Below are 21,955 nucleotides of genomic sequence, written 5' to 3'. Positions count from 1 at the left end.
CTGAAACGGAATTATACCCGTAAGTGCGGCCGATCGTTCATTGTCACGCAAACCAGGGATGACAAAGCTCACCGGACGCTTTATTTGGTACACTTGCGCAAACAAAAGGAATATAAACTTCCTGGAATAACTATTAGTGCCGCAGTGATGAGCTCAGAGAGGAGTTGATTCTCACTAGTGCTCTAGGCAGGATACATCCGCCGCTGTGGAAAAGAGACGACGGCTGGCTCGAACTTAAGTTGGATTCATAAGAGCTCATAGAACTGTATATGTCTTACACCCCCCCCCCCCATTTGTGTGTTCAAAATTGTATCATCTTTGTTGTCTTCATGGTGGCAGAATTTTCCATAAAGCTCCTGTGCTGTTTATTTCTCGCACAAGTGCACACATGCATTCATGCACGTGCATTTCAATGTTAAATTTTGACATGTCTTTGAGGTAACGAATGCGTAATTATCCACATTTCAGCCACATTTGCCCATCATGTTCTTTTTCAATTGCGCTTTTCTTGTCACCTTCTCCTTCCATGCACATGCCTGACAAAATGTCCCCCGAGTTCAAAGTATGCACACGCACATTCCCAAAATAATGAGCGCGATGTCCTGACTCTCATTATTAAAGCGCTTTCATATCAATTCAGACAAACGCGAGCGGGCGAGGCCGTTGGTGCCCCGTCACATCCGCCATCTCCCAGTTGGTTCCCCTTTTAAACGCCTTTTTTTTTTTTGTTTTTTTTACTCGCACAAATGGTTTGTTCCTCCCCGCGTTTGATCGACATGAGAGCCACGACACCCCCTGGCCTCTTGAACTATGAATTTTCTTTCAAATCGGATCTCCATTGGCTTTGAAGTCCATGCAAAAAAAAAAAAAAAAAATGCCACGCCGTATCAGATGCTCCGGAATGATGACCTCTTGCGCGTGCGGATTCGGACTGCAGATACTGAGCGAAGTGCAGTGAGGTGATGCTGAAGTTCAAGCCCGGCCCCCCCAACCTTTTTTTTAAGTATGACTTGCATTAGTCCGCCATCAGTGTCTGTACCGGACACATTTAGTTCAGGGACTCATGCATAACAATTCATTTTTCAACTGTTCTGTATCAAACATTAGCCTCGTAAATGGGTTTTCGTGACCCTGCGTGCATATTTAAAAAGTTCCTTCTTTTTCCCGGATTCTCTCTAATTTCAGTCGAACCCGAACTGTTGAACCTTCTGTACCGAAAAAGACACAGACTAGGGCTTTACCTCAAATACAGCTTGATCCAGCAGTCGTGATCCGAATACGACGATGCCTTCCGCGCTGACGACGGCGTCCTCGCCGCGTCTTAGCTTTAGCGTCTCGACCTTGTGGCAGTCCAAAAAGAGGGTGACGGTCTTGCCCTGCACACTGTAGGCTATCCTGTGCCACCTGGAAAAAGCAAAGACGAAAACCGCAGCACATTTAAGATATCCTTTGGAACCTGATTTTAAGGATGCTAAAGTTGATCATAGTTCCTGAAAGGATAAGTTTGGAGTTTGAAATCCGCCAGCGAGATTTGAATGTGGCCTCACTTGAGTCCCTGACCAAAGCCGCTACCCCTCGATGACGTGGTCTGGTGTTATGAACGGGTGGAGTTACAATAATGAACCAAAAGAACACCGTCGAACTTCAACAAAACCGCCGCACTACCAATACCAAGCTAGCATTAGCTCCATAAACAAGCTGATGTTAGCTAACTCCGCTACTCAGATCGCAAGATTAATCATCGTGGAGTGGTTCTAGAAGGCTAAATGCTATCAGTTTTAAGGGTTTTTTTTTTTGGGGGGGGGTGTCAAATTCATCATTAAGCTGTCGAGCAGGAGTCCTCTCACCTGCCTGAGCTACACTTTTCTAATCCTATGTCCAGTTAGCAAATGAGGCATGGTCTTTTTTTGTCATTTTTCCTCTTTCCAGAGGTTGATCGTGTAAAAGAGCTTCAGCAAAGCTCCTGAAGCCCAACCGAACAGGTCAGCACGAGGGGATGAATGTACCTGTGAGGCCAGAGTATGTGACTGACACCTTGCTGGTTTAGGTTGTTCTACGTAATGAGCAGCATTGAGCAAAACTTTTTGGAAGGGTGGGATGTGTGTGCCAAACAAAATAACCCCAAAGTTTGCCAAGGAAAATGAGTTGTGCGCTTTCTGGTTTGGACAGTTGAAGGTTTCTTTCCGCCCTCCACCGCCCACACCGGGATCCAAATGGTGGAGTCATCCTCGCCTAATCCAAATGTTTTACAACATTTCCAATGCGCATGCACGCAAAAAAATATTGCCCCAATTTTCACAAAGCGCTTGTTGCCGTCATTTTTTGTTGTTGTTGCGCGCTCGCTCTCGTTAACGGCTCAACCTTGGGAGCGGCTTTCGCTTCACCGAGCGCCGTTCTGGCACCCGACTCTGTCGTCCCACATTAAAAATCAAGGCTTGCTTCAATCAGTGACTTTTTTTTTTTTTTTTTTTTTTTTAGGCCCGGCCAAATCGTAAAGCCTAATTTCACTTTGTGGTGGATGAGGGAGAGAAACAGAGACACCCCGCTGGTAGTTTGAGCGCAGTAAATATGGAAGATATTATTTCCATTCCTCACGGATGACCCACTACCCGATACGTACTGTCCGTCTGCCAGGTCGACGTCCTTGAACGTGGGCTGCGTTTCGGGGGTGGGCTGCCCCGTCGCCCGGCCCCGATACAAGAAGACTGGCGAAGGGCCCACTTCGAGGCCCAGCTGCTGCACGCCGTTCTCATCGTAGACGGAGAGCAGGAATGACTGCGATCCCTTTCTGGCTCGCACGGTGGCCATCAGGGAGAAATTTACAGGGAATGTGGACTCTGGGGGGGAAGAGGAAAGGAAATGCTCCTAAGTCACAACGGGAGGCAGATACTTATTTCAACCATAAAATCGATATCAAAGAAAATCTACTACCAGGGAAAAGTTGTTTGGTGGGGGCACTGAGCTGGATTTTCTGGTCTATTCTGAAGGCCTGCCGCGGTTCCTCCACCTGTTTGCGGCTGCCGCAGAGACCAGGTTGCACGGACACCCCCTCCATGGTCTCCGACAGCTCCAGCATCCGGAGAACATCGACGGGATGAGCTGAGAATGGAAACGGGAGTCTCGTCACAACCGGCCAGATCGACGGAAACGAGCTCCGCCACGTCACGGAGGTCGCGGGGGACGAAGGCCGTCGCCCTCGGTTTAATTGCCGGTTGTTGCCGTGCCGCAAGAGCGGGATTTGGTGCGGCTGCGAGCCAGTCTTGAATGTGGGCAAGCTTCCTGCTTCCTAAGAATCTGAAGAGCCAGACTTCCTGTGAGATTTGGCGGCAGGTGGCCGGGCTTCTACCAGCGTTATCATGGGATCGGGGGGGTGGCCCACCATCCCGTTTATAATCCAATTGCGGCACACCTGTCAGCTGCATGAGCATCAGGCTTCCGACACTTAAGTGGCACCAAGAACCAATGTCGCAACCTTTTGTCGCAATATTACAGACTTTGGATTTCGAAGTGTTTCACAAACTTTATTAAGCCAAGGCACAAATTTTAGAAAAATCTCTCGGCGCACCGCCAACAGGTTAATTATACATTCTGAATTAATTATTCGGTTTGTTATGCGGTATATCCTGTAGCTGGCATCTTAGTACAGGCACAAAACTAGTTAAGGTGGAGTTTTTAACTGTAAAAATTTTAAATATCAGTCATTAGATTTGCAAAAGAACAGTGCGCCCGAGCAAAAAACCATGTAGAGATGTGAGTTACGAGGTTGCACCCGCAAGGCCTCACACTGAAGATTATGCGAAAATTCTTTCTATGAAATCCACATCGACGTCAGCGAGGAATTTAAATTCGCTTTTCCCTTGGGGAACTGATGGACCCTTTCTCAAACCCTTATGAGGAAAGTAGCCGGTAGAGTCCTGTGTCGCTCTCGGTGAACCAGGACCACTGTGACTACAAAGCAGACGGGCAAATCCAAAAATGGCACTCGGCAATTATTTCTTTCATTCCACTGTTGCCGTTCGAGTCCCAATGGAACCTTTCTGAGCCACGATTCCCATTCTCATTCCTTGCTGTTTTCCATAAAAATGGCTTCCTTCACACGCTTGCGGCTTGGGTCCGACGGCCTTACAGTTTAGCACCACCTGTTGCTCTGGCATGCAAATGTGTTTTTATGTCAATTCATAGTTGGGGAGACGGGTTGAGCTAACTTATTAGCACTTAGCATCTGAAACGAGCCTCCTCCTGTGAACTTTTGCTCCCTCCCCAACGTGGCGCGGGTTCGCCATTACCGAGACGCGGCACATTACGTTTAACGGCATTTGCAAACGACGTTTACGCCAAGTGGCTTTGAGTGCTCTCAATCCTCGAGCGTCGCAACAAAGCAGTAAATAGGATCAGCTGTGGAGCGCCGCCAGCCAAAGGGCGCAAACACGGTGGACGGGATACATTCGAGACTTTTCGTGATATATATACAGTAGCATATGATTATGAAAGCTTCACAGCAAACATGTCGGCACGCACTTTTTGCCCACGCAGGTTAAATTGAGGCTACGACGACATCGTTGAGTAGCGCAGTCGGGTCGCCGTATCCGTCTTGCTCGAAGGCGAAGCATCGTTAAAATGTAAGGGTCCTTCTTTCCGGCGCGTTTTACTATCCCCGCCTGACTTCTTGCATCACATCACGTCTGTTATCAAACCCTTAAAGTTTATATTCGACCGGCTTGTTAGTCCGATTCCTTCGAGTGAGCTTTTTGTTGCTCCCGTTTGATTCCTGACTGCAAATCAATTTCCGGCGGGGAAAGGATCGTAAAAACGGTGTAATCGAGTGGAGGGTCAGTATCTCATTAAACGGTCTGGACTGTCAAGCGGGGATGTTTAAGGGTCACATTTTTTTATAGCAGGCGGCACATTTCAGTTCACAGTGGCGTTGTTTGTTCAAATTAAGCCTCTCATTTGTATTTGAATTTTAGTAATATTTCAATAATGCATTTTGTTATTCAGATCTCATTCTCAATAAACTGTTCCCATGTTTAGATACTGTAATTCCCGGCCTACAGAGCGTTCCCGCGCTAGCGTTAAACAGTTTCTGTGTAGCGAGGCTCATAACCAGGTACGTGAACGTTGCGCTGGACTACTGCTAGCGTCGAGCTAACGTTAGCGTCGAGCTAACGTTAGCGTCGAGCTAACGTTAGCGTCGGGCTAACGTTAGCATTGCGCTAACGCTACTATCGCGCTAACGCTAGCGTTGGGCTAACACTAGCGTCAGGGTAACGCTTGCATCGCGCTAACGGTAGCGTTGCACTAATGTTGGGCGCAGCATCACCGCATAAACCGCAGGGTTGAAAGCGTCTGAAAAAAGTCGCGGCTTGTAGCCTGGTAATTACGGGACATTGTTTCGGTTGTGTACCGTAGAATGTGACACAAATCATTGTAATTTTTTTGCCTTACGCCTTCATCATCCATTTTCTTTTATCTTTTTAACTTTTGACTGGAGCAACATGGGGAAAAAATGCATCTGGTCCAGGCTGTACTGCATCGTGAAAACTTATCTCCTTTCCACATCAGGGGGAGGAAGTGTAACCATGCACACATGTGAGGGATTGTGATCCTTACGAAATGGACTCTGAAGCGACTCCATCAGCATTTCAGAACAGATAGCTCATCGCGAACATGACGACCTGTCAGTGCGCTCACCGTGAACTTCATGAAGTACAGTACTTCGATCCTTTGTTGGCATATTTTCGATTGTCGTAGTAGTCGATGTTCGACGGTGGAGCAAAATTCCAAGCATGGAAAAACAAGTTACTCTCGTAGTGTTACATCTCTTAGAATTCATGCAGAGGATAAAAAGACATTTCACACCCAAGCGTGCAGAATAAACTGGGATAGGTTCTGGCAAACATGACATGGGGGGGGGGGGACCCTGACTTGGAACGAAGACGATACAATTATGTTAATGGTTTGCTGGAGCCTCTACCTGAAAATCTCGTTGTTGACTTTGCTGCTCTGCGGTAAGATTGCGAAGCATGCTTGGAAGTATTCTCCATCCCTATGGGCTGGAGAATGTTTTGAAATTGCGTAAGGAGGTCAGAGAACATGGGAAGAAGCTCAAGAATTCGGCAGTTGAACTTTACATTACTATATATGAGAATTTGCGCGCGTAGTTTATAAATCATTTCGTCGGCTCGCTTTAAATAGTTGCGGAGCTGGGAGCCCTCGAGAGTGCCACCCAACAGCGCCGATTCCACTTCTGGGTCAACGCTCGACATAGCCGAGCTCCTCCGCAAACCTTTGACTCACGCGTGAACATAATGTGTTCTCTGTGTTTGTGTCGCAAAATCATCGCGGAAACATCCCGCCGTGACTCACCCCACCTACACATCCCGGGCCAGGATGAAAAATACCACCAGGCCGCGCACAATGCTACTCTGTAAACTGTGAACTATTGCACATGGGAGCGACAGCGGGAATTGGACAAGAAAGCGAGCCAAGAGGAATCTGGGCAGCGGGAGTTTCCCATAGTTTTTTGGACCGCACCCTGTATAACAGCGGAGGGGGGGGGGGGGGTAACGGATGATTGAATTTAGATTTGCTGTTTGGAGATTCATATCTGTGTCAAATTGGGAGTTGCATGACTGCAGGTCCAGCATGCATACATCAAAAACATAAATGATGAATTTGATATTCTAAACCTCGTGTTTTTTTTCTGACATCTTGATGCAGGCAGAAAGTCTTGGGAAAAAGAACAAGACAGAGCAAGATCAAACTGAAAATCTGTGTGGAGTCTGAAAGTGGACTGAGTGTAAGAGAGATACCCCCGCCATTGTGATTCATTTGGAGGAAGACTGACTTCCACCCAAAGACTGAATGCACCAGAGTCAAAACTGGAACACTTTCAAACTTGTCAACCTAAAAAGTTATTTTCCACTGAACATCGTATGACGTAGTAGTTAATGCTGTTAGAAATGCGTATTGATCAGCATGCAACTTCTTACACCTTTTCAAAGACCTAACAAGTGCACCAAACCAGATACTTTGCTTTAAAGGGCATGAGAGGAGCCAGTTCAATTGGACAGGGTTGAAGTTGGCTGCGAACACGGCCGCGCCAGCGCGGCTGTCTAACTTTCTCCGTTTTAGGAAATTACTAACGCTCGCTGCGACCCACTTCCTCGCGGAGTTACGCCACGCCCAGTGTTGGCTTTACGACAGTCACTACTATAGAACATTTAGTTTGGTGTATAAAGATTTTGTTTCTGTCTTTGTTGTTCTTCCGGTGTTTGCAAGGATTCCAAAACCACACATGAAGAGCTTGAACTGGAATTTCTTTATGCTCCCTGTGATTGGTTAGTGAGCAGTCCAGGGTCGTCACCACCTCTCGCGCAAAGTCAGTTGGGAAAGGCTTAATGGATTATTCCATCCATCCATTATCTACCGTTTTTCTGGGTCGGGTCACGGGGGAAGTAGCTTCAGCAGGGATACCCAGACTTCCCTTTCCCCAGCCACTTCTTCCAGTTCTTCCGGAGGTATCCCGAGGCATTCCTGAGCCAGCCCAGAGAATTAGTCTCTCCAGTGAGTCCTGGGTCGTCCTCAGGGTCTCTTTCCGGTGGTACATGCTCGGAACACCTCACCAGGGAGGTGTCTGGGAGTCTTCCGGATCAGATGCCCCGGTGACCTCATCTGGCTCCTCTCAATGCGGAGGAGCAGCGACTCGACACTGAGCCCCTCCCGGATGACCGAGCTTCTCACCCTATCTCTAAGGGAGAGCCCGGACACCCTGCGGAGGAAACTCATTTCGGCCGCTCGTATCCAGGATCTTGTTCTCTCGGTCACGACCCACAGCTCATGCCCATAAGTGAGGGTAGGAACGTAGATCAACTAGTAAATTGAGAGCTTCGCCTTTATACTTTGCTCCCTCTTTACCGCAACGGACCGATACAAAGTTTGCATGGATAAATTAAATATTTTTTTAGCAATTTAGTCAAACCCGTTCCTTTGTTTTTTTTTTTTTTTTAAATCCATTTTACATGCTGGAATTCTTTCCTGAGGAAAATTACTGATTAACATTCTATTCTATTTTATCAGGGATGTGTTGACTTTTTATATCCACTGTGTGCCCTGACAAAACAAGCGCAGTAGCTCCGCAAAGCCAATTTATATCAGCATAATATCATCGAAAAGCAATTTGCCACCCCCGCCCTTGTTCAATTTCCTCTCGGATGTTTACTCCTCAAACTCTTTACTCGCGTTTGAGGGTCTGGGGGAAAAAAAAAAAAAAATAACAATAAGCTCATTTTAACGGCAAGCCACAAGACGCTGGTTTGCTCGAAGAATGCATAACGACGAGCAGGAGGTTATCGGAATCACACTGGTTGGGCTTTGCAGCTGCTTTCGGGTCTGCTTTTGGTTATCGCTGACGGCGTCGAGACGATAGGTCGGGAAAGGGCTGGGAAAGATTTTGAGCATATTCTCAGCGGATACGCTTCGTGCCGTCATGAATATCAATATAAGAGCGCTGATAAAAGCAGGCGTCGATAATATTTCATTACACTGCTCGAACATGTCTAACTTTTTATGACGGATTTAGGTCGTGGCGATTATTTAACTTGGTGTGTAGCAGAAATATCAGTTAACTTGCAATCGGTGTACCGATGCCAACGTGAAAACCGACGTCGACAGGCTGATGGATAGCGACGCGTTACGGATAACATCGGGAGCGCATTCTTCACTTTCCGCAGTTTGTTCGCTAATGTTTGCTGACAGGATGATCGGCCGGAGGGCCAAAAAGCTGCCGGACCCTTCGAGAAAACACCTGCCCCTCAAGGCCCGAGCACATGTTGATACTCCGACTCTTAAACGGCTACGGAATGTCCGAGAACATCCTTTTTAATCATCTCTGCTTCGGCCACAGTTTCCAGCCGCGAAATACCCTGAAGGGATGTTTGAGGGAGGGTAACTTGAGGATATACCTGCTCCGAAAAAAACGAAATACTTTACACCTTTTAACAGCGTGGACAAACCCACGTGAGCGCTCTGCTAGCGTGTGCGCACATGAACATTCGACTACAAGCTGTCACTTCAATACTCGTTCATCCTAAGATGCGTGGCAGACGTTGTTTCAAGTCATCCGAGATAGTCTGTGTTGTCATGCTTGCATACCAGCCATTGTCTCATCTAGACACAGTAGTAAACGCGTTATAACTGTTATTTTTATTTTTTGTTCTCTTTATTTTCCTATTATGCTTTTACGTTGTTATAATGCGGATCTTTGTGACACTGTAAGTCCTCATGATGTGACGCGGTTTCCTCTAATGGTCTTGGGTCCGTGTGACGCGAACTCTTTGTGTCCTTTGTGACGCGGAAGTCTGAAATGTTTCAAGGATTACCTATATAAGGATGAGAAAGGTTGGTTCTTGTTCCAACCTCACCGCTGCTTGGAACGCTAACTACACGGACGCCTGCCACCTTTCATTTTTGGACCAGCTGGAACTTTAGCGAACCTGGAATACCCGCCGGGATGAATATTTGCTCGTTCGGGAACACGCGTTCAACAGTGGTGACTATTCGCCGTTGTGGCTCAACTACTCTGTTCTTGAACGCCTATTTTGTGTGCGCTATTTTATCGTATTTGTGTTGTGTTGATGTGTGTGCGCTTCAGTTTCTCCGGGGTGAGATATCGACACTCGAGATCAAATCAAAAGAAATCTGGGTGCTTGACAAGAAGATGGGGGTGGGGGGGGGTATACAAACGAGTACCAGCAACCTTGGTGAAACTTTTGAGGGGTTCATAAACCGACAAAGTTTTACAATGTAAAGCAGGCAACGCAAAGACTTTGGGATTTTGGATTTTAGGGCATGTCACACCGGCTGTTGGACCCGTCAGCCTCGTGATCACAGAATCAGCCTGAGGGGGCGGAAAAGACCATCCCGGGAGCCAGATGCGCTACCGCCCATCAAGCGTTAACGCATGAGTCGGCATTAAAAGACTTGACGGAAAGATTCTGCGTGGGGACAGCTGTTTAATTTATGTTACCCAGAAGACTGACACAAAAATCCCCATTTTCCTTGTTTTAACCTGACAAACTTCCAGTTTGCTGTTTTGCTTTTCCTTTTTTTTGGCCTCTTTTCGACCACATCAAATGTGAATTGAAGTTTATGCACATTTTCCATTGTCGCGCAAGTGCAGACAGAGATGATGCAAAAACAAACGGAAACTGAACCATTTTGCTGAGTGTCTGTGCGTTCTCAAAAGAATGAGGTCAGCAAATGTTAATAAAATGGCAGCAAATTCAAAATGGCACCTTGAAATTCCGAGTACATCATGTAAAGTGTAACTCTGCTGCCATTATTCACAGAGCAGCACTTTTACGATCCCCACGGAGTTTTTCAGGGTGGAAGCGCCCTTATACGGTACTACTGGCTCCTGGACACGCATCCCTGCACCATGATTGGCTGTTGTATCCCTGTAGGACACGCCCTCCTGCTTCCAAACAGGAAGAGATGTCACCGAAGTGTGGCGGTGTTTTTTCCAACTAACCTTAACCCACGCTAATCAGAATCAGAATTAACCAGAGCAATGGAGAGTTTGGTAAGGAAGTGAAGAAACTGGTTCAAGCAGGTTGGAACAATTGGCTGAAGGTGTCTGGTGTTCTATGTGACAGAAGAGTCTCCGCTAGGATGAAGGGCAAAGTCTATAAAACAGTGGTGAGGCCGGCCGTGATGTACGGATTAGAGACGGTGGCGCTGAAGAGACAACAGGAAGCAGAACTTGAGGTGGAAGAAATGAAGATGTTGAGGTTCTCGTTCGAATACGATTAGAAATGAGCTCATTAGAGGGACAGCTGAAAGTTGGATGTTTTGGAGACAAGGTTCAAGAGAGCAGACTTAAGATGGTTTGGACATGTTCAGATGCGAGAGAGTGATTTTATTGGTAGAAGCGTGCTGAGGATCGAGCTGCCAGGGAAAAGAGGGAGAGGAAGACCAAAGAAAAGGTTTACGGATGTTGTGAGCGAGGACATGAAGACTGGAAAAAGATGACTTGCTGTGGAGACCCCTGACGGGACAAGCCGAAAGGAAAAGACGAAGAAGAAACTGCTTTCATTTCTTGAAAAACGAACTTCAATCAGTTTTTTGCACGTCTCATCTGAACGTTACTGTCAAAGTAAACAAAGAGAATCACACGATGTGGATTCAAAACAACCACATGACCGCCACCAATGCATGCATGTATGCAAACAATTTCCATCTTTGCGGCAGTGTTGTCACTCCTTTAGGAATGAATCTCTCAACGCATACAGTAGCGTGACCCGTGCGGAGAGATGATGGAATAATACCCACGGGCGTGTATTCCTTATCCTCTGCAAAGAACGAATATTTCTATCCTGAGAAACAGAGAGGGGAGCATTTTCCAGCACCGTGTATTATGCTGCCCTCATGTGGCCAAAGTGCGCATAGCATAACGAGAAGCACAATGTACATCGAAGGAGGAAGTGTGATAATAGCTTTATTTTCAATTCTATTTAATTAAGGTATTACTGTATCATTTTAAAATAATGTATAATATTGTATACTGCTACTTTTCTAATTTCTAAGACACTGCAAAAGTTGTGTTTTTGTGGGCGTCTGGAACGGAATAATGACATTTCCATCCATGGCAGTTTTGCTTGACGCTTTCAGTGGGCTCTTTATGTAATATGATTAGGAAAATCAAAAATACAAAGCCAGCTCAGACTAAACACAGACGTGTAGCACCCGCACGCCAAACGGCGCCAACGACCGCGTTATCAGTCGGCGTCACCTGAAATCCGAGCGCTACGTCCAAGTCGGCGTCACTTCGCAGGCCCTCATAAGAGAGCAGCGGCAGCTGTGAACGCGGCGACAACGCTTGGCTCGCTTCCGGCATTTGTCACGTTATTGTTTCAGCCGCTGGATGGGAATTTTTTTTTTTTTTTTTAAATGTCAAGCTATTTGAAACATTGCCATCAATGTTGTTGAAGTTGAAGGACGTGATGTGCATTTGACACCACGGACGACTGGGAAAACAAATGATGGATTATGTTTTAAATATGTTTTTAATCAGGTGGGAGGTTCTGAAGACTTGCTTTCAAAAATACTGACTGGAGCCAATGTCGCTCAACTACCCATGATGTTATTTTTGGGGGCTGAACTAGTTGTGGGAACAACAGCGCCAAATAGGGGCACTTCCACAATTTCAATGTAATACTGTATAAAGTCTTCACTGAGGTGTTATTTTGAGTCCCACTTGTATTCTAGGTGGTCCTTTATCGCCTCTTTGCAGCCGCCAGTCAAATTCCACCGGGGAATCTCATCCCTATAACTGAAGTTGAATTCATCATGAAATCGCAACTCTTCTGTGGGCTCATCAGTGCGGTCATAATGTCAGTCGTTGAATCTGTTTGCTCAGGGGTGCTCAATGCGTTGATCGACTGCGGTCTTGGTTGATCGCGTGACGGCGTGTATCAGCCAATGTTCCCTCTTAGCTGCGCGTGTGCGTAATTGCGCGCAAAACAAAAAAAATCCAATGCAAATTGAAAGTATAACATACAAATATTCAGTTTGTGGCATTTTGCAATGTGACTCAATGAGTGAGGGCTGACTGGTTGTTACATCCAATGGCACAATTCACATACGTACTGTAAAAAAATGAAAAGAAGAAGCCACTGGTTTCTTTTAGGCAGCACACGGAACTTTCTCGAACGACGGCGCTGCTTCGCCACACTCTTTTTCCTAGTTTACCTGACACCCCCCTACCCGCTCTTAAAGACATACACTCATAATTACAAATGTTACAGTACTTACGCAGCCCATCAATGTGTTTTATAATGACAGCCTCCGCTACCGCTGCTTTAGTTAGCAACACAGTCTGGGCAATGTAGAGCAAACACGACCTAGACATGCTGCTTAGGTTTACTTTTGATATTAATTGAGAAATGATGTTGTTTTAAGATGCAATGACTGTCAGAATATGTGAATAATCGAAGAAAAAGTAGTTAAACTGGACGAGATGTTCTCTTTTCGGTCTGGTCCGAAGCCAAAGTAGAAAGTGCAGGATGAGATGGTGTGTCATTTTAAAATTCCACCTTGTTGCAGCCCGATCCGGGATGAAAGCACAGACGGTACAGTGCACAAAAAGCTAATTCTGTATTTTAAATATAGGAGGCAATGTAACATTAACCTTAAAACGGTTAACTCAAGATAGATGCTAATTAGCTTTAGCATTAAGCTAGCAGGGCCTTTACTCAAGCATTTTGGCTGTTTTAAATACACGGTGTATTTTATGTCGAATATGACAATGGCATCTGATAACTTGAACCTTTTTTTTTTTTTTCTTTTTTCAAATGAGTTGTTCACTATTTGCCGAACTGCTTCCGATTATAAAATGTTGCGTTTGTCCGTGCTGGCAAGTTTGGTGCAATGACGGCTTGTATCTCAAAAGACTTGTAAATAAGGTCACTTGTCTCTGGCCACTGTATTTTGTCAGCAGCAAGTTTGTTTATGAAGAACTCCTCCGCGGGACCCCTTGGCTTAGGCCTTTGCGTTGATCCGGCCACGTTTAAACCCCTTTGAGAGCGCCACAGACGCATAAACGTGTACCAGCTGGATGACTGCGAAGCGAAAAAGCCCGACGTTGCAAAATGACTCAAAACGGTAGCCGCATAATCACTAAATGCTGTTTTGTAGCCTTTGTTTAATCGGAACATGAGGACACGGTTGAGTGACTAAGACGCCGTCTGCGATAAAACGTGCCAAATAGCCCAAAGTGAGGCAGTTTTATACAGTGTGCGAGCACACAACGGATCCATGCCAGGAATTTTAATCTACTCCCTTTAAGTCAGTTGTTGAGCTCTTTCGCAAGCCAACGCGAAACTCTTTCGCAGTCAAGCGACGGGGCTCACACGCACACGCCAGCGTGACGTCAGGCCTTTGCACCGGCGCACACCTGACCCAGACCTGCGCGAGGAACTTCTGGATTGCCATTTTCTCATTAGCTTTGCCAACGTGTGAGTGAATTTTGAACAATGATACCAATAGTTAATAAACGGCATATAAATGCGTAATTAACACTTTAATGTATTATTGGCAAAATTCATACAAAAACTCAACTTTTGTTCATTTGTTGATTTGTGCATTTACATACATTTATTTAAACTATACTTTACCAGCTTGAGCAGTAGTGAAGTGCAGCAGAATAAAAGCCAGTAGTCGTATTGTCCAATTCCTTGAAAAATGTCCCATTTTCCCAAATCTGGAGGGAGGGGGGCAACCCCTCTTCCACCAAAACTTGTTGCTGTAAAAAGTTCCACAAGTTTGAGGCGCTTATTCAGCCATGCATGTACAGAAAATGTTTAAAAATAAAAAATCTAATCCAAATGACAAGCCAGTGGGTGTTTGCACTCGCTGGACTGTTGGAGAGGTCGTTTTGTTGTGGTGGCTCCTCTCGAGATCCTCTCAGAGGCTTCTCATTCAATCTCTCCTCCTCGCCATCACTCCCTCCCTCTGCTCCCTTCCTCCTCCCCCTCCCTTCCCCCCCCCCCTCCCCTCCCCTCCCATAGGTGGGCGTCTTGGAGAAGCAGCGTGTACAATCTCAGAGGAAGACCCTGCCGTGAATCACCTTCTTTTTTTTTTTTTTCAACCGGATCCTTTGTTAGGTCTCACTTGTTTGACCAACCTAGTCTGGTTTTGCTCTGCTGTGACAAACGATAATTTGAAGTAATAACCATAATTCCGTAGGTGATACCGCATTAAGTATGCGCTCTAAAATGGGGCCTCCGTATTCAGAATATTCATTAGAAAACACTCGTGTTAATAAAAGTTATCAGAGCGCAGATCATATATCAAAAATGATACAGCTAAACCTACGCCCAGTTTATCCCCCCGGTTATGAAGCTCACATCTGAAAAATGGAAGTCATATACAGTACATAAATACGATCGACACGATGAGCCGGTAAATATTAAAAATGAGGCGATACCATAAATACGATGCAGTGGGTATGACGTGATGCAGTACGAACAAAGTGTAAATACTGCACGATGCGATGGAGACAATTCATTTTTTTGCTGAACAGCAAAATTCACAGCTAGAGTTTGATCCATAAATGGAGCAATACGCTGACGGATGGACCTTTCCGACCTGCCAATCACTCGTACAATAATAGCCAATCAGATAGCCGCATTGTCTTAACCCCTGGCTTGACACGCCCCTCTCGCCGTATTGTCCCACGACCAATGCTGGTTGCCAGTAGTGTGCGCTTGGAAAAGTTAATGTTACGAAGAAAATGGTCCTCAGATGCGCTTGGGGAACGTGCGATTCTGATGAAATGTATCCTGCAAGGGGCCCGGTTGATTCATTTTCGAAAGCTTAAAACGCAGTTGACGAAGTGTCGACGATGGATTAAGGCTAGCGGAAGAGCGCACGTACAGCTAAATGCGAACAATATCAATAAACACAAGGCTGTATGTTCGAAGGTAAGTTTGGGAGAAGTATTTTCTCTGAGTTTGATTTAAGTTTGATTTCATTGCGTCCTGCTCTGTCCAAAATCTTAATTCTGTGTACATATCTTCGAGTGAAATAGTTGAGACGTCTCTGTAGGACTCTCTTGGACAAGTCTGACGCATTTGGCAAAAAACATACCCCAATATTATCTGGAATACGCGATAGAGAATCCACCTAAAACGTGTTTTGTTCCATCGCCATTTTGGAAGCTTGCTCTTAAGAGAAGGAAATTAAATTAGAAGGATGCAGGAGGGCCTTGCGTTGATCTTTACTGAGCTTGACGCACAACATCAAAATGGATTTTAAAAAGTGTAACTTTCACTAAACCACAAACTGAAAAAGACCCAATGAACATTTTCCGACCTGTCATTCACTCGTACAGTTATAGCTAATCATATAGCCGCATTGTCTTAACCCCTGACTTGCCACGCCCCTCTCGCCATATTGTCCCACAAGCGATGCTGGTTGTCAGTAGCAGGCGCTTGGAAAAGTTAGTTACAAAGAAAATAGTCCTCAGATACGCTTGGGGAACGTGCAGTTCTGATGATGAGGTTACAAGGGGCCCGGTTGATTCATTTTCCAAAGCCTTAAACACAGATGACGAAGTGTCTACGATGGATTAAGGCTCGCGGAAGAGCACTCGTACAACTAAATGTGAACAATATCAACAAACACAAGGCTATATGATGTTCTCTGAGTTTGATTGAATTATTATCAGTGCAGGAGAACAACTATGACTTTGTTAGCGTATCACTGACCTGCTGAATGAAGTGTTTCATGCTTTATGCCGAAGAGTCGGGTTAGCGATACGTAAATGCGCCATGTCATCACATTTTTAAGACAGAGCACTGGGTTCCATTACGAGCCAAGTCAAGACGACAATGATGTTACTTGTAATCTTTCCAAGTAAAAAGTACTCACCCTGCTTTACACGCGCAGTACGATTCCACTATTTTTGGACTTCAATATGACGTTTCTGAAGCGTTTCTGAGCAGTAACCCAAAAAGCCCTCGGCAGAACCGACCAATCTCACCGGATCTATTGAGGTTGACCTGGTGCGTAAACAGACGGGGCCGGCGACCTCCCGCCGCCGTCTCGCCCCTCACAAGCAGCGAAGGCCGACCCGATCGGGAGCCGCTTGGCATTCCGAGCGGCTTTTAGCAGATAGTTACCAAAAGTCCGGCGGACCGTCTGAGCCGCCGGTGACAAATACTTGTGCTGTGTACATGAAGTCCCACTCGGGTCTGATTTATTTGTCAGGTCAACAACAAATGTGGAGCAACTGAGCGATTCGTCTGCGCCCGTGCCAGCCGCCCGTCGCGTTTCATAAATCAGACGCCCGCTGATATGATGCATCGCAACGTTCGCTGTTACGGGATGACGCTCCCGTCCCCGATCCCCAATTCAGTCGTGAGGATAATTTCAAAACAAAACCGTGCATGTGGTTAGCCGAGGTAGTGTAGTACCGTAATTGCTTTTGAAATATCGTTCACGTGGAGAATGGACAGTTCCCGTTTTTATTAGTAATCACTCAGCAGAGACCAATAAAAGCTGTTTTTGTAAGCACATGTGTTGGGAAACTTGTAATGCGAAATGATACTCATGGGTTTAATTATTTTTCGGGGGTGGGGGGGGCATTTTTATTTCCTCATATTTTACTGTATGGTAGGAACATGACACTATTTACATTGAATGTCAGAGATGGCCGTGGTTAAATATTTGACCGCCGAGTGTTGCGAAATCGTCCATCTGGCCGACGTTATTTTGGTGAGGTGCGGACTGATTTTTTTTAAGACGATCAAGCGTAGACGGTGAGTGTCTGAGAATAGGAGAAAAACGTTAGTGTCTGGGGGGGGGGGGGGGGGGGGGGCATGCAGGAACAAGACAACAGGCAAACAGCCAGGGAAAATATGCCTGTGAAGGAAGGTTCGGGGGGTGAATCAGCTGGCGCCACAGATTTAATTGGAAAATGATTCATATGCACGTGTTTGATGAGAAGCTGTGGTTGTTTTCAGACGGGCATCCCGACTTAGCCGATTTCCTCAAGATGTCGTATACGACACGATAAAAAGCGGCCCGTATGCTCTTATCGCGACTCTGAGAGTTCCTCGGCTTGTCAGCAGCAGGCGCTTGGAAAAGTTAGTTACAAATAAAATAGTCCTCAGATGCGCTTGGGGAACGTGCAGTTCTGATAATGAGGTTACAAGGGGCCCGGTTGATTCATTTTCCAAAGCCTAAAACACAGTTGACGAAGTGTCGACGATGGATTAATTGATTGCTTGATTGACATGAAAGATAATTGTGTGTTTTTTAAAGGATAACCACTCATTTGCGAAGACCTAGCTGCTTTTAATTAGATCGACTACACCAAGGAAAAGCCTCGTAATGTCAAAATGTTGCATTAGTGCCACAAAATGGATTAAACTTGAAGGAAGTGCCGAGCTAGCTAGCTAGCTAACATCGAAGGAGCAAGCATGTTCACAGAACCATCAACAAAGCGTAACTTTAGCTGTCATCAAAAGTGAAGAAAGAGTCTTTTTCAACACTTTTACTCAAAGTCAAATATCAATTCTAGTGCGTCCGAGTCCACAATTTGTTGTTGATCATGTGTCCACATTGCAGCGGTGACCAGAGCAGTCTCGAATACTCTTGAAATTTAAAGAAGCGCTCAGCTCCCCTAAAACTGTTTCAGACAAAGACTCAAAGAATTCAAAGTCTTATCACGTTCGGTAGGGTTAAAAAGTGAAGAAACTCCATTTTTAAGATATGAATCATTTCAAGAGTATGATCATCAGTACTGTAAAAGTCGCTAATACAGTCATACTACCTCATAATGAAAGAGAAAGTCAACAAATCTTTTTGAGAAGAAAATAGCACTCCAATATTTTCTTCTGGTAGAAACATATTGTAATGTAATAACATGACATATTGGAATGTTTATCAGTAAACATAAACGACATTGCTACTCCTTCCGGTAACTGCAATTTGGCCACTGGGTGGCAGTTTAATGTACTTGCGCAAATAATACACATCTCCTGTATCTAACTGGACAACTGCCATGATATTAGTCGTTCATCGCAGAGGATAAAGAATACATGCGCGCTACGTGTTGATGAATATCTATTGCCGAAAGCGCTGGTTGATGCGATCTGTCTGGCGTTTCCCAATATTGGTTAGCGTTTAGCTTGCGGATTTATGTGGACGTCAACTACATACGCGTAGTTTTGTTTTTTGTTTCGTTTTCATTTTTTTTTTTTTTTTTTTTGGGGGGGGGGGGTTCTTGAAAGTAAACTAACAAAACCGTTCAAGAGCAGAAAATCTCTCCGGGACGTGAACTGATTGCCAGTCTCCTATTGGCTCATTCAAATGAACAGGTGTACCTAATATTATGGCCCACGGATTGTTTTCCATCCTATTAACTGAAATAACCTTTTGATGAGCTTTGCTGTGCTGTTTTTTAATTTCATCTGCTGCAGCTGTAGCAACACCCCACCCCCCCACCCCACCCCTGAACACTTCCCCACCTCCTCAGACCTTTATTCTGTTTTTAAGTCCACTGGATTACTACCCCCCACCCCACCCTCTCCGAGCAAACCCAACTACTTTATCCCTCCATCTTTCTTCGCATCCACTCTCGTGAAGTTTGCATTCCACGGCTGAAAAAAGAAAAGAGGAGAAGGCGCCGCTCAACTTCTTTCTTCGCCCGTTCACACCATCACAGGCCGTCGATCATCCTTCGCTCATCCCCCAAAAACTAGATCGCATGGAGATGCTGCCCACGGGAGAGTACAAAAAGTGCGTACCGTAATTCTCGGCCTACAGAGCGCACACAAAGAGTTTAATGCTAGGGCCGCGCTAACACTAGCGTTAAACACTTTCTGTGGAACAAGGCTGACCGCTAGTATTAAGCTCTTTCTGTGTACCGAGACTTATAACCAGGTGCGCAAACGCTAGCGCCGTGCTAACGCTAGCGCCGCGCTAACACTAGCAACGTGCTAACGCTAGCGCCGCATCACCGCATAAACCGCAGGGTTGAAAGCATGTGGGGAAAAAAGTCGCGGCTTGTAGGCTGGAAATTACAGTATATCTTTTATCTGGACATAGCTGGTGAAAATTAACAAAAGTGTCAAATACTACAAGGGAATTGAGTACCACGATAATTAATCATCATTTGAGGACAGATTATGAAAAAAAAAAAAAAGACTTGAGTCCTTACCTTAACCAATCGTGTAGGTTTAAAATTCTCACGAAATGTGGGCCGGCACGTGCACACATTTACCTCAAGCACTTGCGTTTTTGCACAATTGAAAAAAATCGCCACGTAGATGTCAAAGAAAAAGATTTGATTGGTTGCTGCTGAGTGTCGCCCAATCAGCTGTTAAGTTTAGGGAGTAATTAGGTTGTTTACATTAGCCTGAATAAATAAAATCACCATTTAAAAACTATTTTATGCGTACTTGTTTGATCTTATTTGAATTAAAACAAATTAAGTGGGAAACTATGCGGTAAAATGGAAATTTAACAAGGGGCGTAGCAAATACTTTTTCGTGGTAGTCGGCCATATTATTGCAATTTATTTATTTTTTTTATTATACGATACCAATTTTGATTCTGGGACGGGCAGATCAGGCTTAGGGGAATATTTCACATTGAATCAAGAAATAGAAATGTTTTTAAAAAATGTGTATTTATTGATTTTTTTTTTTTTTTTATGTATTTTTTCATCATTATAAGAAATAACTTGGTTTTGGTAATTATTCAGAGTACTAAAAAGCCCGACTGGCTGGCTGGCCCGGAGTCAGCCGGAGGACAGCAAAACTCTGCATGTGCATCTTTGATCCCTTCACAGGAAATTGACAATAAAGCTACAAAAGAGTTCTGGGATGGGGGGGGTGGTCTGTGGAGGGGGGCGGGGGGATCGGCAGATAAGGAGCGACTTCTCTTTTGAAATAAAAGGTTACGGACGATTGGAGACCCGCAGCCTCGGGGTAAAGAAGACGCTCGCCGAAAGCCCGTCCGCAACGGTGTCTCCGTGTACTCGGACTCGCGTTATCTCCCGGTCTTTTGTCTTCCCGGCTGCTTTCCCTCGCCGTCTCCGTCCGCACCTGGCCGCTTTTTCTCGCGGCGCAAAAGTATGCGAGGAACGTCCATAATCTTCTTCAGAGTCTTATTGCGAGGTGATCTCTCGAAAGCTTGTCAAGAGTCGGGCTAGCTGTTATAATTCGTCTATTTCAGTGAATACTTTTGTTTGTTTTTGTTTTCTACTTTCAGGACTCTCTTGGAAGCTTACCGTAATTTCTTGAAAATAATTTTTTCAAAAAACATTTTCGAAAAGTTGATACTGCGCGTTATACATAGGTATGAATGAAAAATAAATATTACATTGTTTGTTGTATACAGGTGCATAGAGTGGTTTAAAAAAAAAAAAGGTATACATATACATTTCGATATGATATTCGACGTCTTATGTTACACGTTTATATTTATTACGCTAATGTGCGCCCCCGACCTGAACTCTACGACCTCCTCGGCTAGCTTGCATTTTACAATCGTTAGCGTAGCATGCTTGTTGGTACCCCGCCAAAGATCAGAAACGACTGCCCGTGAGTTTGTTTTAACTTAAACCAAGACGGAAAAAATGGCGACTACAACGGCGAGCTGTGCAGCTGCTTTTAAAAGAAACGCGTCATCGCTCGTGCCGATGACGCCGCCATCCCAGAAGCTTTTTAAATGTGCCCATTACCCTCGTTTCTCCGTAGTTTGAGCCCACGTTGCTTTGATAGCCACCTGACGCCGTAGGAAAGGTTATGCGCTGCGGAAGCAAAACTCTTGGGATTCAAAAAATGTTTCCCCACAAACGGATGGATGGCACGGAGGATGACATGCTGTGGGAGCAAGATGGGATCCCTGTTCATGAATTCAGGAGGCACCAGAACTGGACCAAGTCACCAAAAGTAGCTACGATTGATATTTTTCAAATTGGAGATGAGTCAGATGTTGCATCTGAAGTCTTGGCCAAGGATGTGCAATGTAGAGGATAAACTGCGCTACGCACAAATATTTAATGCAAAAGTGTTGAATATTTTTTAAGACTGTAATATGTGTTATCAACAGTATTAATAAAATGTTATGCCATAACTGAGCATTTATTTTAGCCGGTTGAGGGATTCTGTTCTGCTTACAGGGACCAGGACTAGCGTGTCCTGTGCCCTGTCCTGAGATTATATTACAGCTACATCAGCATGTGCACAACGATTATTATTATTATTAATGATTGTTTTTATGAAAAACAATACAAGTACAAACCTAACAAAATATAAATGCAGATAATTCCCAATATTTTGAGCATATGTAGCAGCAAATGGGGGGGTGCGCATTGTACATTGGTAGAAGGGTTTTCCTGGTCTTTGTAAGTCAACTTTGGGGGTGCGCATTATACTCGAGG

The 21,955-nt window shown here is 45.1% G+C and overlaps 2 protein-coding genes across 3 annotated transcripts in view; one reads left to right on the top strand and one right to left on the bottom strand.

Moving 5' to 3' along the window:
* The window catches only part of col5a3a (collagen, type V, alpha 3a), a 52,755-nt gene extending 38,261 nt beyond the window's left edge, over window positions 1-14,494 (bottom strand). Inside the window, exons 1-4 of the mRNA XM_061845404.1 lie at window positions 14,175-14,494; window positions 2,932-3,099; window positions 2,621-2,837; window positions 1,242-1,404 (exon numbers count right to left, since the gene is read on the bottom strand). Coding sequence (XP_061701388.1) covers window positions 1,242-1,404; window positions 2,621-2,837; window positions 2,932-3,099; window positions 14,175-14,250 — 624 coding nt within the window. The 5' untranslated portion in view covers window positions 14,251-14,494. The remainder of the gene's footprint in view (window positions 1-1,241; window positions 1,405-2,620; window positions 2,838-2,931; window positions 3,100-14,174) is intronic.
* Window positions 1-21,955, top strand: part of rdh8a (retinol dehydrogenase 8a) — a 154,599-nt gene that overhangs the window by 118,234 nt on the left and 14,410 nt on the right. The window lies entirely within an intron of this gene.

The sequence above is a fragment of the Syngnathoides biaculeatus genome, chromosome 16 (genome assembly GCF_019802595.1).
Source record: "Syngnathoides biaculeatus isolate LvHL_M chromosome 16, ASM1980259v1, whole genome shotgun sequence".
Classification (NCBI taxonomy): domain Eukaryota; kingdom Metazoa; phylum Chordata; class Actinopteri; order Syngnathiformes; family Syngnathidae; genus Syngnathoides; species Syngnathoides biaculeatus.
The sequence above is the reverse complement of the archived record's forward strand: the minus strand, read 5'-3'. Positions and strand labels throughout refer to the sequence as shown.